Source organism: Durio zibethinus, chromosome 5 (assembly GCF_047325235.1).
Source record: "Durio zibethinus cultivar Kanyao isolate XHJ-2024 chromosome 5, ASM4732523v1, whole genome shotgun sequence".
Classification (NCBI taxonomy): Eukaryota; Viridiplantae; Streptophyta; class Magnoliopsida; order Malvales; family Malvaceae; genus Durio; species Durio zibethinus.
Genome location: NC_143166.1, coordinates 32187443 through 32207233, shown reverse-complemented (window position 1 = coordinate 32207233; position 19791 = coordinate 32187443). Strand labels below are relative to the sequence as shown.

At 29.4% G+C, this 19791-nt stretch overlaps 2 protein-coding genes across 2 annotated transcripts; one reads left to right on the top strand and one right to left on the bottom strand.

Annotated features, from left to right (window-relative positions):
- Nucleotides 1-558: 558 nt before the first annotated feature.
- LOC111282224 (cytochrome P450 81Q32-like) lies at nt 559-2486 on the bottom strand. The gene is made up of 2 exons (XM_022870230.2): nt 1540-2486; nt 559-1368 (listed from the first exon to the last, which is right to left on the bottom strand). Exons 1-2 carry the CDS (start codon nt 2422-2424, stop codon nt 748-750), a joined length of 1506 nt encoding a protein of 501 aa, XP_022725965.2. The 5' UTR covers nt 2425-2486; the 3' UTR covers nt 559-747.
- Nucleotides 2487-13420: 10934 nt separating this feature from the next.
- LOC149518918 (26S proteasome regulatory subunit 10B homolog A-like) lies at nt 13421-14379 on the top strand. The gene is made up of 4 exons (XM_089760412.1): nt 13421-13558; nt 13659-13830; nt 13915-14000; nt 14293-14379. The coding sequence occupies exons 1-4, from the start codon at nt 13421-13423 to the stop codon at nt 14377-14379; spliced, it is 483 nt and encodes a 160-aa protein (XP_089616538.1).
- The last annotated feature ends 5412 nt before the right edge of the window (nt 14380-19791 follow it).

The window sequence follows — 19791 nt, the reverse complement described above, 5'->3', positions numbered from 1 at the left end:
CCGTCAAACGCTTAAGATTTAATTTTACTAAACATATCAATAATCAAGATTAAACATTACTTACTAACTATACCAACTAACAACATTTTAAATGCTATGACTAATTCTTACCTAATACTTAATGGCTAACTATACCAACTAACAACATTTTAAATGCTAAGACTAATTCTTACCTAATACTTAATGGCTAAAATTAATCATCATCTAACATTTCACCTAACATTTCAAGGGTTAAGACTAATCTTACGTAACATTTTAATGGCTAAGATTAATTGTTTTAGGGTACAAAGAAATTTTGGTTGGCTTTGAATTTTTAAGTAAATTTCTTAACAAAATTTCACATTGACTTAAAATTTACCTAACCAACTTTTTTTAAGCAGATTTCTTCAATGACACTATCATAGGGTTTTGATAGAGATTTTACACATTGTCTTTTACCTACATGCATAATTTTTAATAAAAAATGTCTATAATTTGTTATAAAAATATATATACTTAAAATTCACAAATTCTAAGAATTTCATAAATTTTATTAATAAAAGGCTCCAATTGTAATTAGCTAAATGATATTTCATTTTCATACTTTTTTTTATCTGGGCTAATCCAATCATTAAAAAAAAAAAAAGAAAAAGAATACATTAACTATGTCCTACTACAATAAAATCTTTACTAGATAGGTACCCAACGCCTATTTTTGCAATATAATCACCCAACTAATGATAAATAATGAAACATTTTTAATCAAATTTATTTATAAAAAGCCTTATTCACGATGGGACGTGCTTTGCACATAGCAACCAATGGCTGAACTTTAGGCATGGTGAATCCCTTTCCTTCAGTCATGTCAATTTCCTTGCCGTCAATCCTTTCCCACTCAAAGCATTGAATCAAAGATCCTAAAGTTAATCCCACCATTCGCTGAGCCAGGCCTGCTCCTGGACATGCCCTCCTTCCTAACCCAAATGGCATTAGCTTGTGAGAATATTCTCCTAATTTCTCACCATTTTCAAATCTCTCTGGCTTAAAACTTGTTGGATCATCCCATAGTGTTGGATCCCTATGAATGGCCCATGCATTCACCAATACGATGGCACCACGTGGCACGTTGTATCCACCTATGGTACAATCACTAGATGGCATGTGTGGAAGCAGAAGAGGAGCTGCAGGGTATAATCGAAGTGTCTCCAATATAATACTTTGAAGATAATGTAGCTTGGAAACATCTTGTTCATCAATCAGGTTGTCTTGACCAATTTGATTGTCTAGTTCAGCTCTAGCCTTCTTCAACACTTCTGGGTGATTTAGCAAATTGGACATTGCCCACTCTATTGTCAGTGCTGATGTATCAGTTCCTGCAAGTATTATCTCCTACACAACAATGTTAATTTGTTAGTTTAGGACATTTCAGATTTGAATGTCACCTTCTAAAAATGAGTGCATCAACCAATGGAGTTAAGCTCCGAATTCAAAACCAAATTACTTTCAATATTAAAATAATGAAAGGTAAAAAGAAGAAAAGACAAAGATTCAACTAATTACCAATATGAACCCTTTGATAATTTCGTCAGTGTAGTGACGAGGCTCAGATTCTTGCAAGGAAAGAAGGTGATCAATCATACTATTATTTTCCTGCCTCTTACTTCGGTGATTGTCAACCAAAGTTTGCAAGAACCTGTCCATCCTTTTTCCAAGCTTCTTCACCTTCTTTTCAAACCCTTCACCAAACCAGTTCAACATTGGCAAGTAATCTGCTGGATTTGCTGTTCCACTATTTTTGAATGCCTCTGCTATAAGTTCCCTAAATTCTCTTGCTTCTTCTTCATTCGTCACTTCATCTCCATAGTACCGTTTCCCTGCCACCATCCTCATTATGTTATTAAAGGTCATGTCATTAAACATAGATTTCAGCTCCACTTTCGCAAACTCTTGACGTGAATCACACGACAATTTTAGTAGCAAGCGCCTGATTTCGTCTTTTCGAACAGTCACGGAGGCGTTTAGACGACTTGATGAGAAGATTTCAATGGCACCAATTCGACGTAAGTTGCGCCAATGATCACCATAAGACGATGTTGAAACTGTGGTATTGTTGTAGCCTAAGTGTTTGCCTATGATAAACTTGGGGCGATTGGCAAAAACGATATCGTTCTTGCTGAAGCATTCCTCTGCTGCGGTTGAAGATGATACTACAACAAGAAGCTGAGAACCGAGGTGAAGGGAGAAGATTGGACCATATTTTTGTGATAGACTATGGTACAAACGATGGATGGCGGATTTTAGGAGGTGAACGTGGCCAATTACAGGTAGTGATGGTGGGCTTGGAGGGAGGTTTTTGGGGTGTTTTCTTGATTGAAACAACAAGTTTAAGCAAATGATGAGAAAGATAAAAGAAAGAAATGAGTAAAGAATTGTTGCTTCTCCCATTGTTTGATTTGCGTCTGGTAGCTCTGTGTTTGTTTGATTTAATTTGATTTTTTGTGTGGCATATACAAATAAAGTGCATTTGCTTTTATAGAGGAGCGTAATATGAGTATTGCAAAAAAATTTGGACCCACCCATCTTTCAATGGCGGAATTTTCCAAGTTGCACTACTTTTAACATGCATTTCACAATCATGTGCTTTCTTAGCTTATTTTAATCTCCCACTCAGATCAATAGCCTTTTTGTTTGACTTTTCTTTTTCTTAAAAGGAAGATCCGGTGTTTGCTTGCCTAGGAGATATTTTCATCTTAGAGACTTCTTGCGTAGGTGATATTGTCATCTTAGAGACTTAGTCATCATTTTTATATTCCATCCGACTAGTCATAACATGCATTAACATTAACTTTGTGACATCCAATTTGGTTCTAATTCAGATTAATTGGGTTTGATTTAAATGGATAAGCTCATTTACATTTTTTATTTTTATTTTTATTTATTTATTAATATATATATTTTATTATTTATCTATTAATATTTTTTATTATTTATTTATTAATTTATTAATTTATTATCTATTAATATATATTTTTTTATCTTCTTTTTTTTTTTACTTTATCTTTTTCTTGATCAATCTTCAACTGGGATTAGAAATAAAAAAAATTGAAATGTATTCTGCCATGAATTTGGGGGTTGGTAGAGTTGATATTAGATTCAAAGATTGAATCCAAATCCTAGAGGGAATTGGGATCGATCAGAAACTCTTTTGATCAATCCTTCTAAATAGGTCCATAGTTACACAGAACAGACATGAGAAACAACAGAGAGGTGAAACAGAAGCAAAAAGTGTTTAGAGGCTGTTTATAATTTTTTAAAAAAATTTTTGAATTTTTTGGAGTTTTTTTTGAAAAATTTCTAGAAAATTTTCAGAATCTGATGAATTTTTTTACAGCATTTGAATATTTCGACGATTTTTTCTACCAACTTTGAAGTTTCAGATGTCCTTTTCCAGATTTCAATAGAACATTCAATCATAATCTTGGTTCTTTAAGAGAAAAAGAGAAGAAAAAAAAAGGGAAGAGAGAAGAAAGAAGGTGCATTTGGTGAAAGGCTGAGCTTTTAGCCTTAAATACCCTGTTAAAACGATATCGTTTTGACGTTAGTAAACTCAGAGGATTCGCGTGTTTCTGTTTAGGCTGATTCGACCCGTAGCGCAACCCACGTCTGACTCGAATCACCCATTCCCTATTGAGTCGTCGAGCCAAGCCGAGCCATACCTCGAGCCGCTCCGTTCCAGCCTCCTTTTGTGCCTCGAGCTGAACCGATTCCAGCCGTTCAAGCCGAGCCGCGTTAAGGTTTTTTTTTCTTTGATTTATTTATTTATTTTATTCTTATTATTCCTTATTTTTATTTTATTTTATTATTTTTTCTTTTTTTAATGATTTTCCTAAAATAAAAATTTCAAAAATATATATTTTTAGGAAAAAGTTGAAAGTATCAATTTTTCTTAAAATGTAATTTCTAAAATAAAATTTTCAAAAAATACATTTTGGGAAAAAGTTAGAAGTATTAATTCTCCTCAAAAATAAAATTATCAAGAAAAATATTTTGAGAAAAAGTTGAAAGTATCAATTTTTTTTGTGCAAAAGCAATGAGTTTTTTTTTAAATAAAAATAAAAAGAAAAGGATTTATATCAAAAGTTGAATCATTATTCTTTTTTTATTTTATTTTTTTCTTTCTTTTCTTGAATTTTTTTTAAATGTTAAATAATCCGACGATGGAGTCTCTGTAAGTGAAATAGTAGTTTTCTTGCATACTCTTGAGGTAAAAAATTTTTTTTAATTTTCTGCCAAAAGTATTAGAGTTAATTAAGAATAATTTTCAATAATTAATTACTTGGTAAAATTTTTAAGGCTTATCAGATAACACAAAATCAAGCTAATACTATCTTTTGATGGGCGTTGTGAGAGTGCTATAACCTTTCTCACACATAACCTAACTCTTGAACCCTGTTCTGGTTAATAGACCTGAACTTATTCTTTTAGGGACACTTAGTCAAGCTTAGGTGTTCCGTGAAAGGTTAGATTCTTTAGGTGACCAATCGCACCTAAACAAAAAAGATTGATGGCGACTCCTAAAGTCAATGTCTAGTGATAGATCCTCAAAACTAGACGTTATGACAGTTTAGCAACTCCATTAGGGACAAGCCGAAAGTTAGGCCAACAAATAAATTTGTGTTATCCAAAAGCCTAATAAAATTAAACCCTTTGTATAGATTTTTTTTTATTCATGAATATTTATTTACTTTTTTAATTATGTCATTCATATGCATATGCATAACATAAGCTCTATACCCGAGCTTCGTCCTTCTAGGAGAGAGTAAAGTACCTATTACTTTCGTGAGATTTTAATGCCTCCGCAGTAACTAGCGAAATACTCTCACTCAAATTAAATTTTTTTCGCTTGCAGCCTGTAATGGGTAAGGATTAGAGTATCTTACTAGTCTATAATAAACGATGATGTAAGGAACAATTTAAGAACCTTTAGACTTTAAACCTTGAACTACATGTAGTGGACCTTAAAAGTACCTAACCTATAGATAGGCCATCTCTTTCCCTTTAAAATTGACCAAAAGCATAGGATTTATTTTTATTATGTGTAACGTTTTAATTTATTTAGTTTTTTATTTGTTTATTTCTCTTTATGTGATATACTAACCTCTTCTCTTATTCATGTTTGCATGATTCATACTCATATCATAAAGTTGCATAAAGAACATTTGCTTGAAAGACGATCTTCAATAATAATTTTTTCATGGACTCCACAGAACAATTAGTTTGCTCTTCGTCTGTAGTAGCTCCTTGTGAGTCACCCAACGAAGTAAAAGTCTAGTAAAAAATTATTCAACTAAAGAAAGGGGATTGTCTACCGATTGGCTATGATTCCATTTTGACTCAAGAGACATCTATCCTCCTCAAGCAAAATAATCTAGAAGATTTGGTTGATATATGGAGTTTTGTCAGAAGCATAGACATATAGCACACCTCCTTGTAGTAAAATCGACAATCAACTAATTAAAGCTATAATGTAATTTTAGGATCTTACATACAAATGTTTCATCTTCAATGAAGTTGACATGACACCAACCATCGAAGAATATTCTATTTTGTTGGGCCTGCATCTCAAGGCTTTCGATAAAATATATGTCAAAAAATACAAGTCAAGATTTCGTAAGGATTTAGCCTATCTCATGAGGATAGACAAAGAGATTGTGGATTCTCATATAAAAAAGAAACAAGAACAGGTTTACCTATCTTGAAAGTTCTTTCATGATTTTCTAGTGTAACATGCTGACAATGAACGAGGGTTAGACATATTTGCTTTAGCCATATACGGAATGGTGATATTTCTAAAGGTTTTGGGTTATATTGAAATAGCAGTGATTGGCTTCTTTGAAAGTGTGATCAATGGCTGTAACCCTTCAATGGTAATATTAGTAAAGATTGTCAGATCTTTGAGTTACTATCATCAAAATGAAGGATGTTTTATAGGCTCCATACAGTTATTGTACTTATAGATGAAAAGTCATTTTGAGTGGAAAAAATATACTTTCTCAAAGCTTTATGTTCATAATCGAGCTTCAATCAAGAAATTTTATGAAAATGAGTGGTCAAAATAAGAGTCTAAAAAAGAGTGGATAACTTTTCTACAAAAATTGATAAGTGCCAAAATAAGATGGTTGGTCTCATGGATGAACCATAAACTTATGCTATATCAGTGTGAAGATAACACTGTGATCCCACTTTTAGGTTTATGAGGAGTAACAAGTTATACACCACTTCTAGTGAGAAGGTAGTTTGAGACAGAATAGTTCATCCCTATGATGCATAAGTTTCATTAGTCAGATTTTTCTTACAATGAGCCAAAAGCATTTCAAAGGATGAATGAAATGATTAAGGCATAGCAAAACCCTTGTAGAGTGAATCCTGGACCGTTCACTGATAAAGTCACTCAGAGGTACTTGATTTGAAAAGTAAAATAAAAACAGGAAATGGTATTCACTTATGAAAGCTTTCAACCACCAACAAGAGAAATGCTTGAAAAAACACCATTAAAATTAAAACTTGCAAAGAAAGAATTCGAGGCCAAAAAAGATAGGCTAAAGTAAGAGATTCAAAAGCTTCGAGAGGAGAAAGATCAATGAAAAGATAAAGCTAAAAAGCATGAAGTCAAAGTTTGCAAGATTGCTAGGGAACATAACTCAGCTGTCAAAGACTTATTAGAGTTGCACCATGAATATAAGAGGTTGTGTGTGAGGGTACAAGCCAAAGAAATAACAATTATTAAGCTAACTGAAGAGAATGCGTAATTGAAGCAAGAATATACTGAATTAGAAGAAAAAAGTATCCAAGTACAGACAGAGAATAACATGTTGAACAGTTACCTAAGCAAGTTGAGATACAAGTTGAATGAATAATAAAACTACATTGCTGTATTGGTTAGAGAGCATAGAGAGTTATCATATCAAGTTTGGTGTGATAAAAGAGAGAACCTAGAAAGATAGAAGTATATTGAGCACCTAATGACCCAAATTTGCAAAAAGGTATGTAAGGTAAGAGAGATGGTAGAAGAGGCTGAGGCATTGAAATAAGTGGTGGTCCCAATAGGAGAACATGAGCAGCGTCTGTTGAACTTCATCGAAGAAGTAAGAGACTAGTATGAGCAAATCAAATGATTTTATGTTATAACTCTAGGAGGATAAATTCTATGTAAACGAAAATTCTTTAGAATAAATGAAATCTTTTGGTTGAACATTGTCTCAAAGTAAATGTTCTTCGTATACATGCATTTTCATTCATTGCATTCTCATTCATCATATTTAAAGTAATCATGAGAGAGTCATATAAACTTGTTAATCCTAAAATATGGTATTCAAGGTTCAAAGATAGCTCCATCCAATAAAAATCTCATCCACCGATATAACACAAGAGCCAGAGCCAGACAAATGGACAAGAAAACTCTAACCGATTTGAGAAATTAAAAAAAGCACAGGAAAAGATTGAGAATGAGTTGAGTAGGATTTTGGATGCTTTTAACAAGTTGAACAAAAAAAAAAGATAGAAAATAACACAAGCCAACAGGGTCCTCCATTACAGGAAGTGGTTGACCCTCTATATCCTTCAGGTTTTGATCCACAATAAGCTCAGTCCACATAAGATATACCGTCACAGCAGTTCACATATCCTGTATATGCTGAAATGCCATCAGTTTCAAACCATAGGCATTACCATAGTTATGTGAATCCAGTCTTTACTGAAAAGGTAATAGAACCAATCCAAGTTCTTGATCTTGATGACTTGAAAGAGAAGAAGAAAAAAAAGACAAAAGTGGTGGAATCTCAAGAAGATTTTAAGATTATTATGTTTGAACAAAAGTTACGAGATATAGAAGGAATTAGGTTTTATGGTTCTGTCAATACTACTAGGCTTTGTCTAATCCCAGATGTGGTCATTCCTCCTAAGTTCAAGGTACTAGAGTTTGAAAAGTATGATGGTACAAAATGCCCAAAGACTTATATTACCATGTACTGTCAGAAAATGGTAGCCCATGTTCACAATAAAAATATACTAATGCATGCCTTTCAAGATAGCTTTACTAATTCTGCTACTAGGTGGTATGTCCAGTTAGATAAAATTCACATCCATTCTTAAAGCGATATGGCTCATGATTTTATCAGTCAATACCGACATATTATGAATTTAGCTCCTGATCGTTTGTTTTTACAAAACATGGAAAAAAAGGTAAATTAGTGCTTTAAGAAATATGCTCAGAGGTGAAGGGACATGGTTAATTAGGTGCAACCTCTTTTAACTAAAAAAGAACTATAGTGCTATTCATCAGCACTCTAAAATTTTTCTATTATAAAAAGATGATAAGGAATGCAACTAAAAATTTCATCGATATGATGATTTCGAAAGAAATTATTGAGAGTGCCATCAAGAATGACAAGTTAAAATGAGGAGAAACTAAGAAGATGTTTGACAAAAAAGAGACTGAAACTCAAGCTGTGAGTTTTGACAAACAGTTTAGGGGTTATCAATCCTATCTATCATAGGGTTACTCTCCGTACTATCTAGTTGTGAATAATTCTTCATCCTACCCATACCAGTCCATACCACAACCATCTTATCCATCCACACACCAACCTATTTTTAGCCCCCAAGCTCCCACATACAGCCTTAACATTTAACCTCTAGCAAGATTTCAAACTCGTCCTACTAACCCAGTAAGTGGTTCACGAGAGCAACGGACTATTCGAGAAAAGCCCTATTTGATCCAATCCCCATGACTTATATGGAATTATATCAAAAGCTCTATAATAGTCACTTGATTGCCTCTAGCTACGTGAAACCGCTCAAGCCACCCTATCCTAAGTGGTATAATCCTACAGCCCACTACGACTACCACTATAAAATTACTGGCCATTCCACTGAAAATTGCACTACTTTGAAACATAAAGTGCAAACGATTAATCAAGGATGGGATGATAAGTTTTTATCAAAGAGGAGCAACAACACCTAATGTTAGTGGCAATCCATTGCCTAATCACAATGTCAATGCTCTGAGTGAAAATCAAGAACACATGGATCAGAAAAGGCCTGGAGAGTTGCAATGAATCAAGGGGCAAGATGTCAATAAAGATCCTTCACCTGATTACATAGGGGTATAATTTTGAAAAGATTGTTCAGGCTGTTGGAAGCTGCTTGTCATTTTAAGATTTTTTTCATAGTAATGTTAGGAATTCTTTTTTGCAATATGATTTCACTTGTTATCATTTCAATGAAAGGGAATTTAATGCATTTCATTATATTTTCTTTTTCATTCAACTACTGTTCCATGCTTTGTCACCTTTCATAACTTTTCGTTCCCATTCTTGAATTTCAAACAATAAATGTTTAGACAATGATAGCAATAATTTTGAGATTTAATTTTGAGAACTCATTCATATTGATTTAAGGAGATTATTTGAGCAACAGAAGTCAGCTGCTAACAGATATGAAATTAATATGACTTGAAGAGTGCAATTTCTTATAAAGATTCATGAGCTTTTTTTATTCAATAAATGATGTTTAAAGAATTATTCAACCGAAATCTAGGTTCTTTTAGAGAAAAGGAAGAGAAAAAAAAAAGGGGAAAAAGAAGGAGGAAGGCGCATCTATTGAAAGGCTGAGCTTTTAGCCTTAAATACCATGCTAAAACGATGTCGTATTGGCGTTAGTAAACCCAGAGGATCCGCACGTTTTTGCTTGGGCTGACCCGACTCGTAGCGTAACCCGTGTTTGACCCGAATCACCCATTCCCTATTAAGTTACCGAGCCAAGCCGAGCCATTCCCCAGCCGCTCCGTTTCAACATCCTTTTATGCCTCGAGCCGAGCCTATTCCAGCCGCTCAAGCCTAACTGCATTAAGGTTTTTTTTTCTTTGATTTATTTTATTATTATTATTATTATTCCTTAATTTTTATTTTTATTTTATTTTATTATTGTTTTCTTTTTTTTAATGATTTTTCTAAAATAAAAATTTTAAAAACATATATTTTTAAGGAAAAATTGGAAGTATCAATTTTTCTTAAAATGTAATTTTTAAAATAAAATTTTTAAAAAATACATTTTGGGAAAAAGTTAGAAGTACTAATTCTCCTCAAAAATAAAAATTATCAAGAAAAACATGTTGAAGAAAAGTTGAAAGTATTAATTTTTCTTGTGTAAAAGCAATGAGTCTTTTTTTTAAAAAAATAATAAAAAGAAAATGATTTATATCAAAAGTTGAATCATTATTTCTTTTTTATTTTATTCTTTCATTCTTTCTTTTCTTGAATTTTTTTTAAATGTTAAATAATCGGACGATGAAGTCTCTGCAAGTGAAACAGTAATTTTCTTGCATACTCTTAAAGTGAAGAAATTTTCTTAGTTTTCTATCAAAAGTATTGGAGTTAATTAAGAATAATTTTCAATAATTAATTACTTAGTAAAATTTTTAAAGCTTATCAGATAACACAAAATCAAGCGGTACCCTCTTTTGATGGGTGTTGTGAGGGTACTATAACCTTCTTCACATGTAACCGAACTCTCGAATTTTGTTCTGGTTAATAGACCTAAACCTATTCTTTTAGGGACACTTAGTCAAGCTTAACTGTTCCTTGAAATTATAGATTCTTTAAGTGACCAATCACACCTAAATAAAAAAAATTGGTAATGACTCCTAAAGTCAATGTCTAACGATAGATCCACATTATGACATTAACAATAACATATACAAATATAATTAAATTTGAAGAAATGACCAAGCTTGAATAAATAACAATCCCACTGTCCCTTTGTCTTTGTTTGACATGAAAATTATAAGATGACGTTTTCATCTTAGTGACAAAATTAAAGATGAGTTATTCATGTTGTGTGGAGGGGAATGTTGATTAATATTTATTAACACCGTTGTATCTGATATTTAAGGGAAAAAAAAGTTGAGTTTGACATTTTCCAAGAGATCACTGCTGACATCCATAGCTTACATGCTCCGTTACATATTCATAGCTATCGCATACATATAACAAGGCTTCGGCTTTTGCATGTGGGTTGCTAGTAATAGATCATACGACTTTTCACCATATCTATAACTATTATATAAAAGTTATCCCCTAACTGGTTGGATTTGTAATTTGCTATACATCTAATTAACGTCTTTAAAAAGCAATTAAAGGGTTAATTTGGGTGAAAGATTGAAGCTTCACTAAAACTTTTGGATTTTTCAAGACAGATGGTAGAGAAAAGGAAAAAGAACGATTAAGGGAGGGAAAAGGGGAGAAAGCTTGACCTCACCTCTTAAGTCCAAGAAACCTCTCTAAATCCCAAAAGCTCCAAGCCAACAACGAAATAACCCATGCAAAAGACTGAAATTACTCGTCCGATGGTCACACTCTAGAACTTTCTGAAAATAAAGATTCCTCAGTCTGCGAATCTAGACATGAGAATGAAGAACCTAGAATCGATGCCAAAGAATAAGACGATGAGGATGACTATGAAGACTGCAACGATGAGTATGATGAAGAGGAGGAGAATGGTAATGCAGTAGTTAACGAGAAAGGGAAGGGGATTTTGATTTTGTGATTTAATTTGGAGGCTAGTAAAATTTAGTGATTAGTGTTAGTTAAGTTTATGAGTTTATAGCTAATTTTTGTGTTGTAACTTAAAATTTTAAGCATGCTTAACATTTGCAAAAAAACATAAGGAATTTGAATTGTTTTGACATTGTTGTTTGTATGCATGCATGTTATTTGTTTTGTTGTTTCTATTTTTCATACATTATACAGATTGTTCTTTTTGTAGTTTCTGGGTTTTGATTTTGTATTTGAATTCTTTTTTTCATGCCTTTTTTTTATTTGTTTTATGTTAGTAATTGAGGGTTGTTTTAATTAAAATAGTTGTCATACCAAAAAAAAAAGTAGTTTTTTGCTTTATTCAGGTAGTGAAAGCAGTTATTGCTAAGAGCTTTGAAAAAATCCATTGTAGTAATCTGGTTGGTATGAAAATTATTCCTCTTTGTTTTAAGCCCGGTGAGGATGCAAATAATCTAGGAATAACTGGCCATGGGCACTATTCAATTGACCTTCCAAGTAAAATTAATGAGATAAGGCCTGGCCTAGGTGTTACTATCACAACTGACACTGACAAATCCTTCACATGCATAATCTACTTCAACACAGAGGCATGCCAAGAGTGCTGAAAAAAAATGAAAGAAGGTCTTGCTTATTACATATAGAGTTTTTAACTTCTTTGAACTTTTCTATTCAGGTGGAAGTGGCATACTTTGATCATGGTGGCCTTCTTTCATTTGTCATTCGTAATCTAAACTAGGAGTAGATGATTAAGCTTCAAGTAAGTAGTCTCTTCACTTTGCTATCTGTATTGATTGGTCCTTATGCAGTTGTTAGGGAGCTTTTGCAGACTATAACTAATAGAGATTTCTCAAAGCTCTAAATAAAACTCGAAAAGGCACTGCATGTCTGACATGGCTCTCATTTTAATAGTTGAGTTATCGCTACTGCATCTGATATGTTTTATTTTCTTTGTTATAGAGGGATGGTCTGTTGTCATATTCAATCTCAACATGCATTTGCATTCAAACATGTATATCATGTTATTTTTAATTTTAGCAAAATCAATTTCATCGACTATCTAAATGGATTTTTAATAGTTTTGCTTAATGATTTACTTTTTAGCATTCCACTTTCAGTTGAATTAAAAAAAAAAAAAAAAAAAAAGCTCAACTTTTCCATTTCCACCTTAAAAAAGTTGATTATATGTTTAAAAAATGTCACATGTATCATTTTCTCTTCTTTTCTTCCTTCCTCTTTCACCCGCCAAATCTTTGCTCGAACAGTCTAAGCCTTTCACTGTTCGGCTGAAACTGCCTCTTATTTTTTATTCTCTTTTTTGCTGGGTTCTTCACAATTTGTGAAGATTATGGTTTTGCTTTTTCTATGTGTTTTTTTTTTGTTGTGAGTCTTGTAACAGGTTTTGGATATGGCAAAAGAAGTATAAAAGGATCAGTTCTGGTGGGAATGGTGAGTGTGGCATATTTTTGTTGGTTCATTCTTTTAATTGGAATTCAATGATGTCTTCTGATCATGACAATCCATTGTCTTCAATTTAAAGCCATATCAACTATGATAACTACTTTTTGCTTGATACAAAGGCCATATTATCCTCACACACTTTAAACTGGCTTTTTGCTTTGAGAGAGAACATAGCAGTAGCCTTAGTTGATATAATCATCTTCCATACTTGGATTAAAAACTTATAAACTTCATTTATGTGTTCCTTTTAGTAGAATTGTATAGTATGGCATTTGAGTAGTTGCATTTGAATTTTAGGCTATTTTTTTATTCATTTTTCTTTAGAATTGATAAATAACTATAAAATTAGATGTTTGTATGGTGTTTCAATGATTGTTAAAGCAAGCAATGGCCCTCGCTATGTGGTTTGTTGTCGCAACAAAGTTGATAAGGAGAAACTGACTTCAGGAATTAGAGTGGTTCGTAACATGACAACATTTACAATCATGCGAACTTTTCCACGTGAAGTAAGTTATTAGCATCCTATTTAATTCAGCTATATTTATGCTATAAAAGTAAGTTTTCTTTGCAGATGTTTGATATCATGGTATTTCTTTGGATGACAAGTTGATCCAGTTGTTTATAATATGTTGGACAAAGATCTTGGTAGCTGATCAAATTCAAAAGCTGAGGGATTCCATTGAGCTCCCTCTCATGAATCCTAAGCTTTTTCTTAGAGTTGGGATTAAACCTTTCAAGGTGTTTACTACTTCCTGTCGCCCTTCTCTCAAGTGTTCTTGTGTGTATATTGATGGGTGAAGCACACAGTGGTGGAGTGATGTTTGGTTAAGTATCATTTGAAATTTCTTGTCATCATTGCTAGGTGTCCTCTTTTATGGACCTCCTGGTACGGGCAAGACATTGTTAGCCAGAGTAATAGCAAGTAATATTGATGCTAACTTCTTAAAGGTGGATATTTTTGTACCATGTGTCTTACCTTTATGTTTTTCTCTCGCATGCTTTCCTGTCCATGGATGAATGTATTCGCCTTCTCCTTATTTGAATTCAAGTTTTTTCAAGTGCAATAATTGATAAATACATTGCAGAAAGTGTAAGGCTAATACGAGAAATGTTTGGATATGCACGTGATCACCAAGTGATAACTTGGAGTTTTGATTTTTTTTTTCTTCTTTATATCCATTAATATCATTCTTATATTTTTTTTCTTTTTATTCAACCTTGCATCATCTTTATGGATAAGATTGATGCCATTGGTGGACACCGTTTCAGTGGAGGAACAAATGTTGACCGTGAAATACAGAGAACACTGATGGAGTTACTTAATTAGCTTGATGGATTTGATCAGCTTGGGAAGGTTATTTATTTTGCTCATGAACATAGTTCAAGATTGTGATTTGAAGCAAATATTCTTGCACTTTCAACTGCATCCCTACATGCCATAGTTAAGTAGTTTATACTTTTTCATGGTTTTCCTCACAAATCGTGTGAAGAATGGGGTGTTATCAATTATATTTATATTAAAAAAATAGAACAAAGTATAATTTTTTTTTCTTATAATTTATAGGTTAAACTTATATTTTAAAAAATAGAACAAAGTAAATAAATCCCGTAACAAAACTCAGGTAAGCTACTAGTTATTACAAATTTAGTTTCTCTTTGCTTTGTTATTTTGGACTTTGCTATTGCATGATACAAATATCTTAAACCAAACTCGTGTTCGCAAACATAGTGTTGATGGGTTGGATTGGCTTATTAAATTAAAAAGGAAAAAGTTAAATTCAATTTGATTATCTAATTTAATTGTTGTTTTATTATTAAAATAATAATATTATCTTATATCCATGTCATAAAATGTTCTGAGGTTATGTTTGGTGTATAAGATGATAGACATGATATAATGATAATCATTTTATATTATGTTTGATTTGTGTCCAAAGAAAATGATAAGATTATAAGGAAGATTAATTATTCTCTTGGTATAGGATAATTTTGATCAATAAATAAATTATCATATCATAATCTTTACACATGTCAAATACAAGATAGAATAATAATATTTAATCTAATTTTATTCATAGTATTATTTTATCCAATATTATCATAATCTCATGTACCAAACACATTTTTCCTATACAATATAATGGTGAAAAGTGAAATTATTTTTAAAAATAACTTAGGGTGATAGGGTGACAAACAAGTAGCCTCACACTATGTACAAATGTAATATAACCAATCAATAATTTTTTTTTTAAATCACCAAAAGTAATATTAAACAATTGCAAAATAACTTGCTAATAGTTTTTGAAATTGATTGTTTTTAAACTTTTTTATAAAAGAATTAATGCTAACTTTATCTAGAAATTAACTAATTAATTCAAAATGTTTCAAAAAAGAAATTTATCCAAAAACAAAATTTTAATGACAAGCATCAAAAGAAAATAAAACAAGCTACCATGTTTGATTACCTTCATAATAAATATAAAGTTTATGTATGATGCATTATCAGTATATAGATTATATATACTATCATGAATCTTATGATACCACTTCATCAATGGTCAAATAAAAAATTTTATTAACCCTCAAAGATTAATACAAAAGAACTTTTTTTTTAATTTTTTTTAATAAATTAGTATCATCTGATTCACTAATAATACATAAAATTTATTTATTAATAATACATCAAATATAAACTCTTATTTTAAATAAGCTAAATAAATTTATATTAATTCTTTTGTTTGAATTTTATCTCCTTTTGATCATCAATTTGTCTTGACAGCTTTTTAGGAAGACCTATTTGGCAAGACTCCTCAATCCATTGAATTATCCTTTACCATTGACCCTTGTTTTTGGTTTTATATGAAAACGAATTTGTGACCATGCAATGCACGGATTAATCTTATTTATTAATTAAAATATTTTAAATTTATGAAATGATTAATTAAAATTTATTACTACAAACAAACTGAAAATATTATATTAAAATATCTGTCAACAATTAAACATTAGTTCACAATAAAATATTTATGTAATCAATAGATAAAAATATTACTTTGGATCCAAAAGAAATTTCTATGGAATATAATTAATTCCCACTTTTAAATCTATGTGATTCCAAAACTAATAATTAATGTAAGAAACATACTCAAGTTATAAAAGCTACTTAAGTTACAAAACAGTAAAAAATAATCTAGAAATAAAAAGTTAAAAATAAACAATAATGTTAGAAAATAAAATTAACTTAAAAAAGAATTGACATACCTTAACTTAATTGTAATATTGATAAAACTATTAAAAAAATATTAAGAAATTTGCATTAAAAAAAAGAATTTGAATAAAAATAATATACTTGTAGGATTATTAGATGTAGAAATACATATTTCATATTTAACCTGTAATCAATGCAAGTTTAATCAAGAAAATATTAAAAGATTTTGAAAGTCTAAAGAATATAATAAGTAATTTTACTTTGTTTGAATTTTTTAAAAAAATCAAATAGTAAAAGATTATGAGGAAATCTATGAAGATATTGAAATTTTTAAATTTAAAAGAAATATATGTATATTACTGGAAAATTTTATTTTAAAAGAAATATATCTAAATTATATTTAATTTGTATGCTTTACATATAATTAATCCAAATATTTAAAGTAATATAAATAGGAAAAAGTCAAAAAGTTAGTAAAACTATAATGATTTAATTGAAAAATATTTGATATTTAAAAGTTAGCATTTGAATTTTGGGTTTGACATATAATGATGATAAGAGTTACTAGATTTTTTGTGATTTAAATTACTTGACAATTACTTGATAACTCTAATTAGATAATTACTTGATAACTTTAGATTTAAGAAATCCCATCAAAGTTACTAACATGACTTATTAGAGTTTAAAAGTTATTTAAAATAATTTTTTTTTTATTGTTATTTAATTGTGCACTGTGATTTTATTTGCATAAATAAATGAAACAAATTTATTGAGTTTATTTTCTTATTTCTTTTTAAATCATAATAAAATATATTAGTTTAAGTAGGTTATAATTAAATTTATTATGAATTGAGAAATAAAAAAAATAAATGTTACAGCTGATTTTAAAAAAATATCCTACCTTATAGAGTGAATAGTATGTTTAATGAAATAATACTTATCATTGAAAAAAGCATGTTAGTTCTTATAGCAAGAAACAACTAACAAAAAGATATTAAATTAATAGTAAAGAAAATAGCTCATATGTTTGTAGGATATTGAGAAAGCTATATAACTAAGAACTAGCAATAATAAAAGTTTTCTTGAAGTTGTTCTAGTATTTATATCTTTTTTTTTTTCATATTTTCATAAAATATTAATATTAAAAGTTTATGACAAATATTGATTTAAATTTAAATTTTATTTTAATTAAATATATCTAAATCTATATTTTTTAAAACTAGTGGATTGTTTGTTAAAATTATCTTTATTTATAACTAATACATTTAAAAGATAGAGATAATGCAAGGATTATTTATAAAAAATATTAAAGATATTAAATAATATTTTAAAAAGTTTTGTTAAATTTAAATAATCATGTTAAGTGTAGATAAATTAAAAAATATAAATTACTTTAAAATTAATTTTAAATTGAGATTAAATGATGTATATGAGAAAAAATTTCATTAGAATTTAAATTGGTTTTTGATTAAATTTTAAAATTTTAGATAATTTAATAATTTTTAAAATATATTTTTTATAAATAATTTAAAATTAATAAATATCTTATGTATCATCATAATGAAAAATTTTAAAAATTATCTTTTGTATTGAAAAAATTATTCACATAAATATTTATATCAATAAATATTATCTGATAACTATATATATTGTAATATAATATATATAATAATTATAAGATGTTATTTTTAGACAAATTCAAATGGATTGATAGAATGTTTTTTAATATCTTAAATATTGAAAAGTAAAAGAAAATTTGAAATTTTTTGGGTATTTCAAATTTTCTCATGAACATATTTTTTAAAATAAAATTAGTAAATTTATCGATAATTTTTTATATATTATAAATATTCACTTTATAAAAAATTATAAGTCCGTCACGAATTCAAAATAAAAGATGGGTTATTCTTGTTGGGAGATAACTAATTTGGAGTTTGACATTTTCCAATTGAGAAAATGGTTGTACGTCGTTTTCTCAACCACTCGGCTAGTAATCTGATCAGTAGCGTTAGCGTCTACGTGAATGTGATACTAACATGCCTGGCCTTTTGGACGTGGGACCCTTCCATGCCTCTATGATTGCCACATGTATTATTTATGCATAGTTCACACCACATTGTATGGAGGGGAAGATAAGATTTTTTGCCAAGTCCAACCTACATCAAATTATATGGTTCACACCAAATATCATTTTAATTTATTTTCAATATTATTTGTTATTTTGATTTATGTCTATGCGATCCATAATTAATAATCAATTCGCACACATATGAATAATGATTATATACATATTAAATTTAATAGATAAATAAGTAAGAAAAAAAATTTTAACTTGTTTACAAATAAAAATGATCATAGATAATTCATATTAGATTTGTCTGATAATTTAAAAATAAAAGCTTAAGTATCAATTTAGTTTAAATTGATTGATCCATTTATATTATATTTATTATTATACATGCAATTTTTTATATTTATGTTTTAAAATATATTTTATAATAAAAATTATACAAAAGATTCATTTATCAAATATAATTTAATATCTTTTAAGGGAGAGCGGATTAAAGTTACATTAAATTCAATCTAAGTCATGCTTGCGGACCCAGCATGTAGCCTAGCCCGTGAGCACTCATATTTGCAATAAGTATATAGAAAAATAGAGGCTCGAGCTTCACCAAATGTCCTTGGGCTTGGCCCACTCGGTTTGGGTTGTCACTTACGGACAAGAATATGTTGGCCACCACCTTTAACATCGAGGCATCCTTTTTGAAAAGGATTCATCCCGGCTATTTCTGATATTAATTAGTGATGTTAATTTTATTTAAATTAACAAAGAATTTAATTTTTATTTTAACTAGGATAGAAATAGATATTAAAATTTGAAAATGGGGAAAAGAATGAGTATAATTTTAAAATTTTTTATAGAATATGGGTCTAAGAATAGATAATCTAATGCTTGTCCCATATTCATATCTTATATATTTTTTATTTTTAAATATTCAATAAATTAATTTTTATATAATAATATAAAATTTATTTTAGATGTATTATATATAATATATTTGTATTTAAAAAATAAATATTTTATAAAAAATTACTTAAAATTGCAAGATAAAAAATTAAAAAAAATTATTTTTTATTTTTTTAAAGTCACAGATACAAGAATTATTCATACCCATTAAATATTTACAAGAATAAAAATGTGAATGAATTTAAACTACCCATTAAGTATAAGTACGGAGATAATTATAATATAAAAAATAATAAATGAGAAATATTTTATCATCTCATACCCTATCATTTGACATCTTTGAGATTAATTAAGTTGATTTTATTTATTTAGTAATTGATGCTAAAATATTAGAATGTGTGAATAGAGTTACAATTATGTTTGTATTTATTTCAAAATAATTTTGCTTTTCATTAATATTTTATTACACATATTTATAATTATTTTAATATAAAAATAATAAAAATATTAATTTGCATAAAAAATATTACAAAGATATTAAGATTCAAAAAAGAAAATAA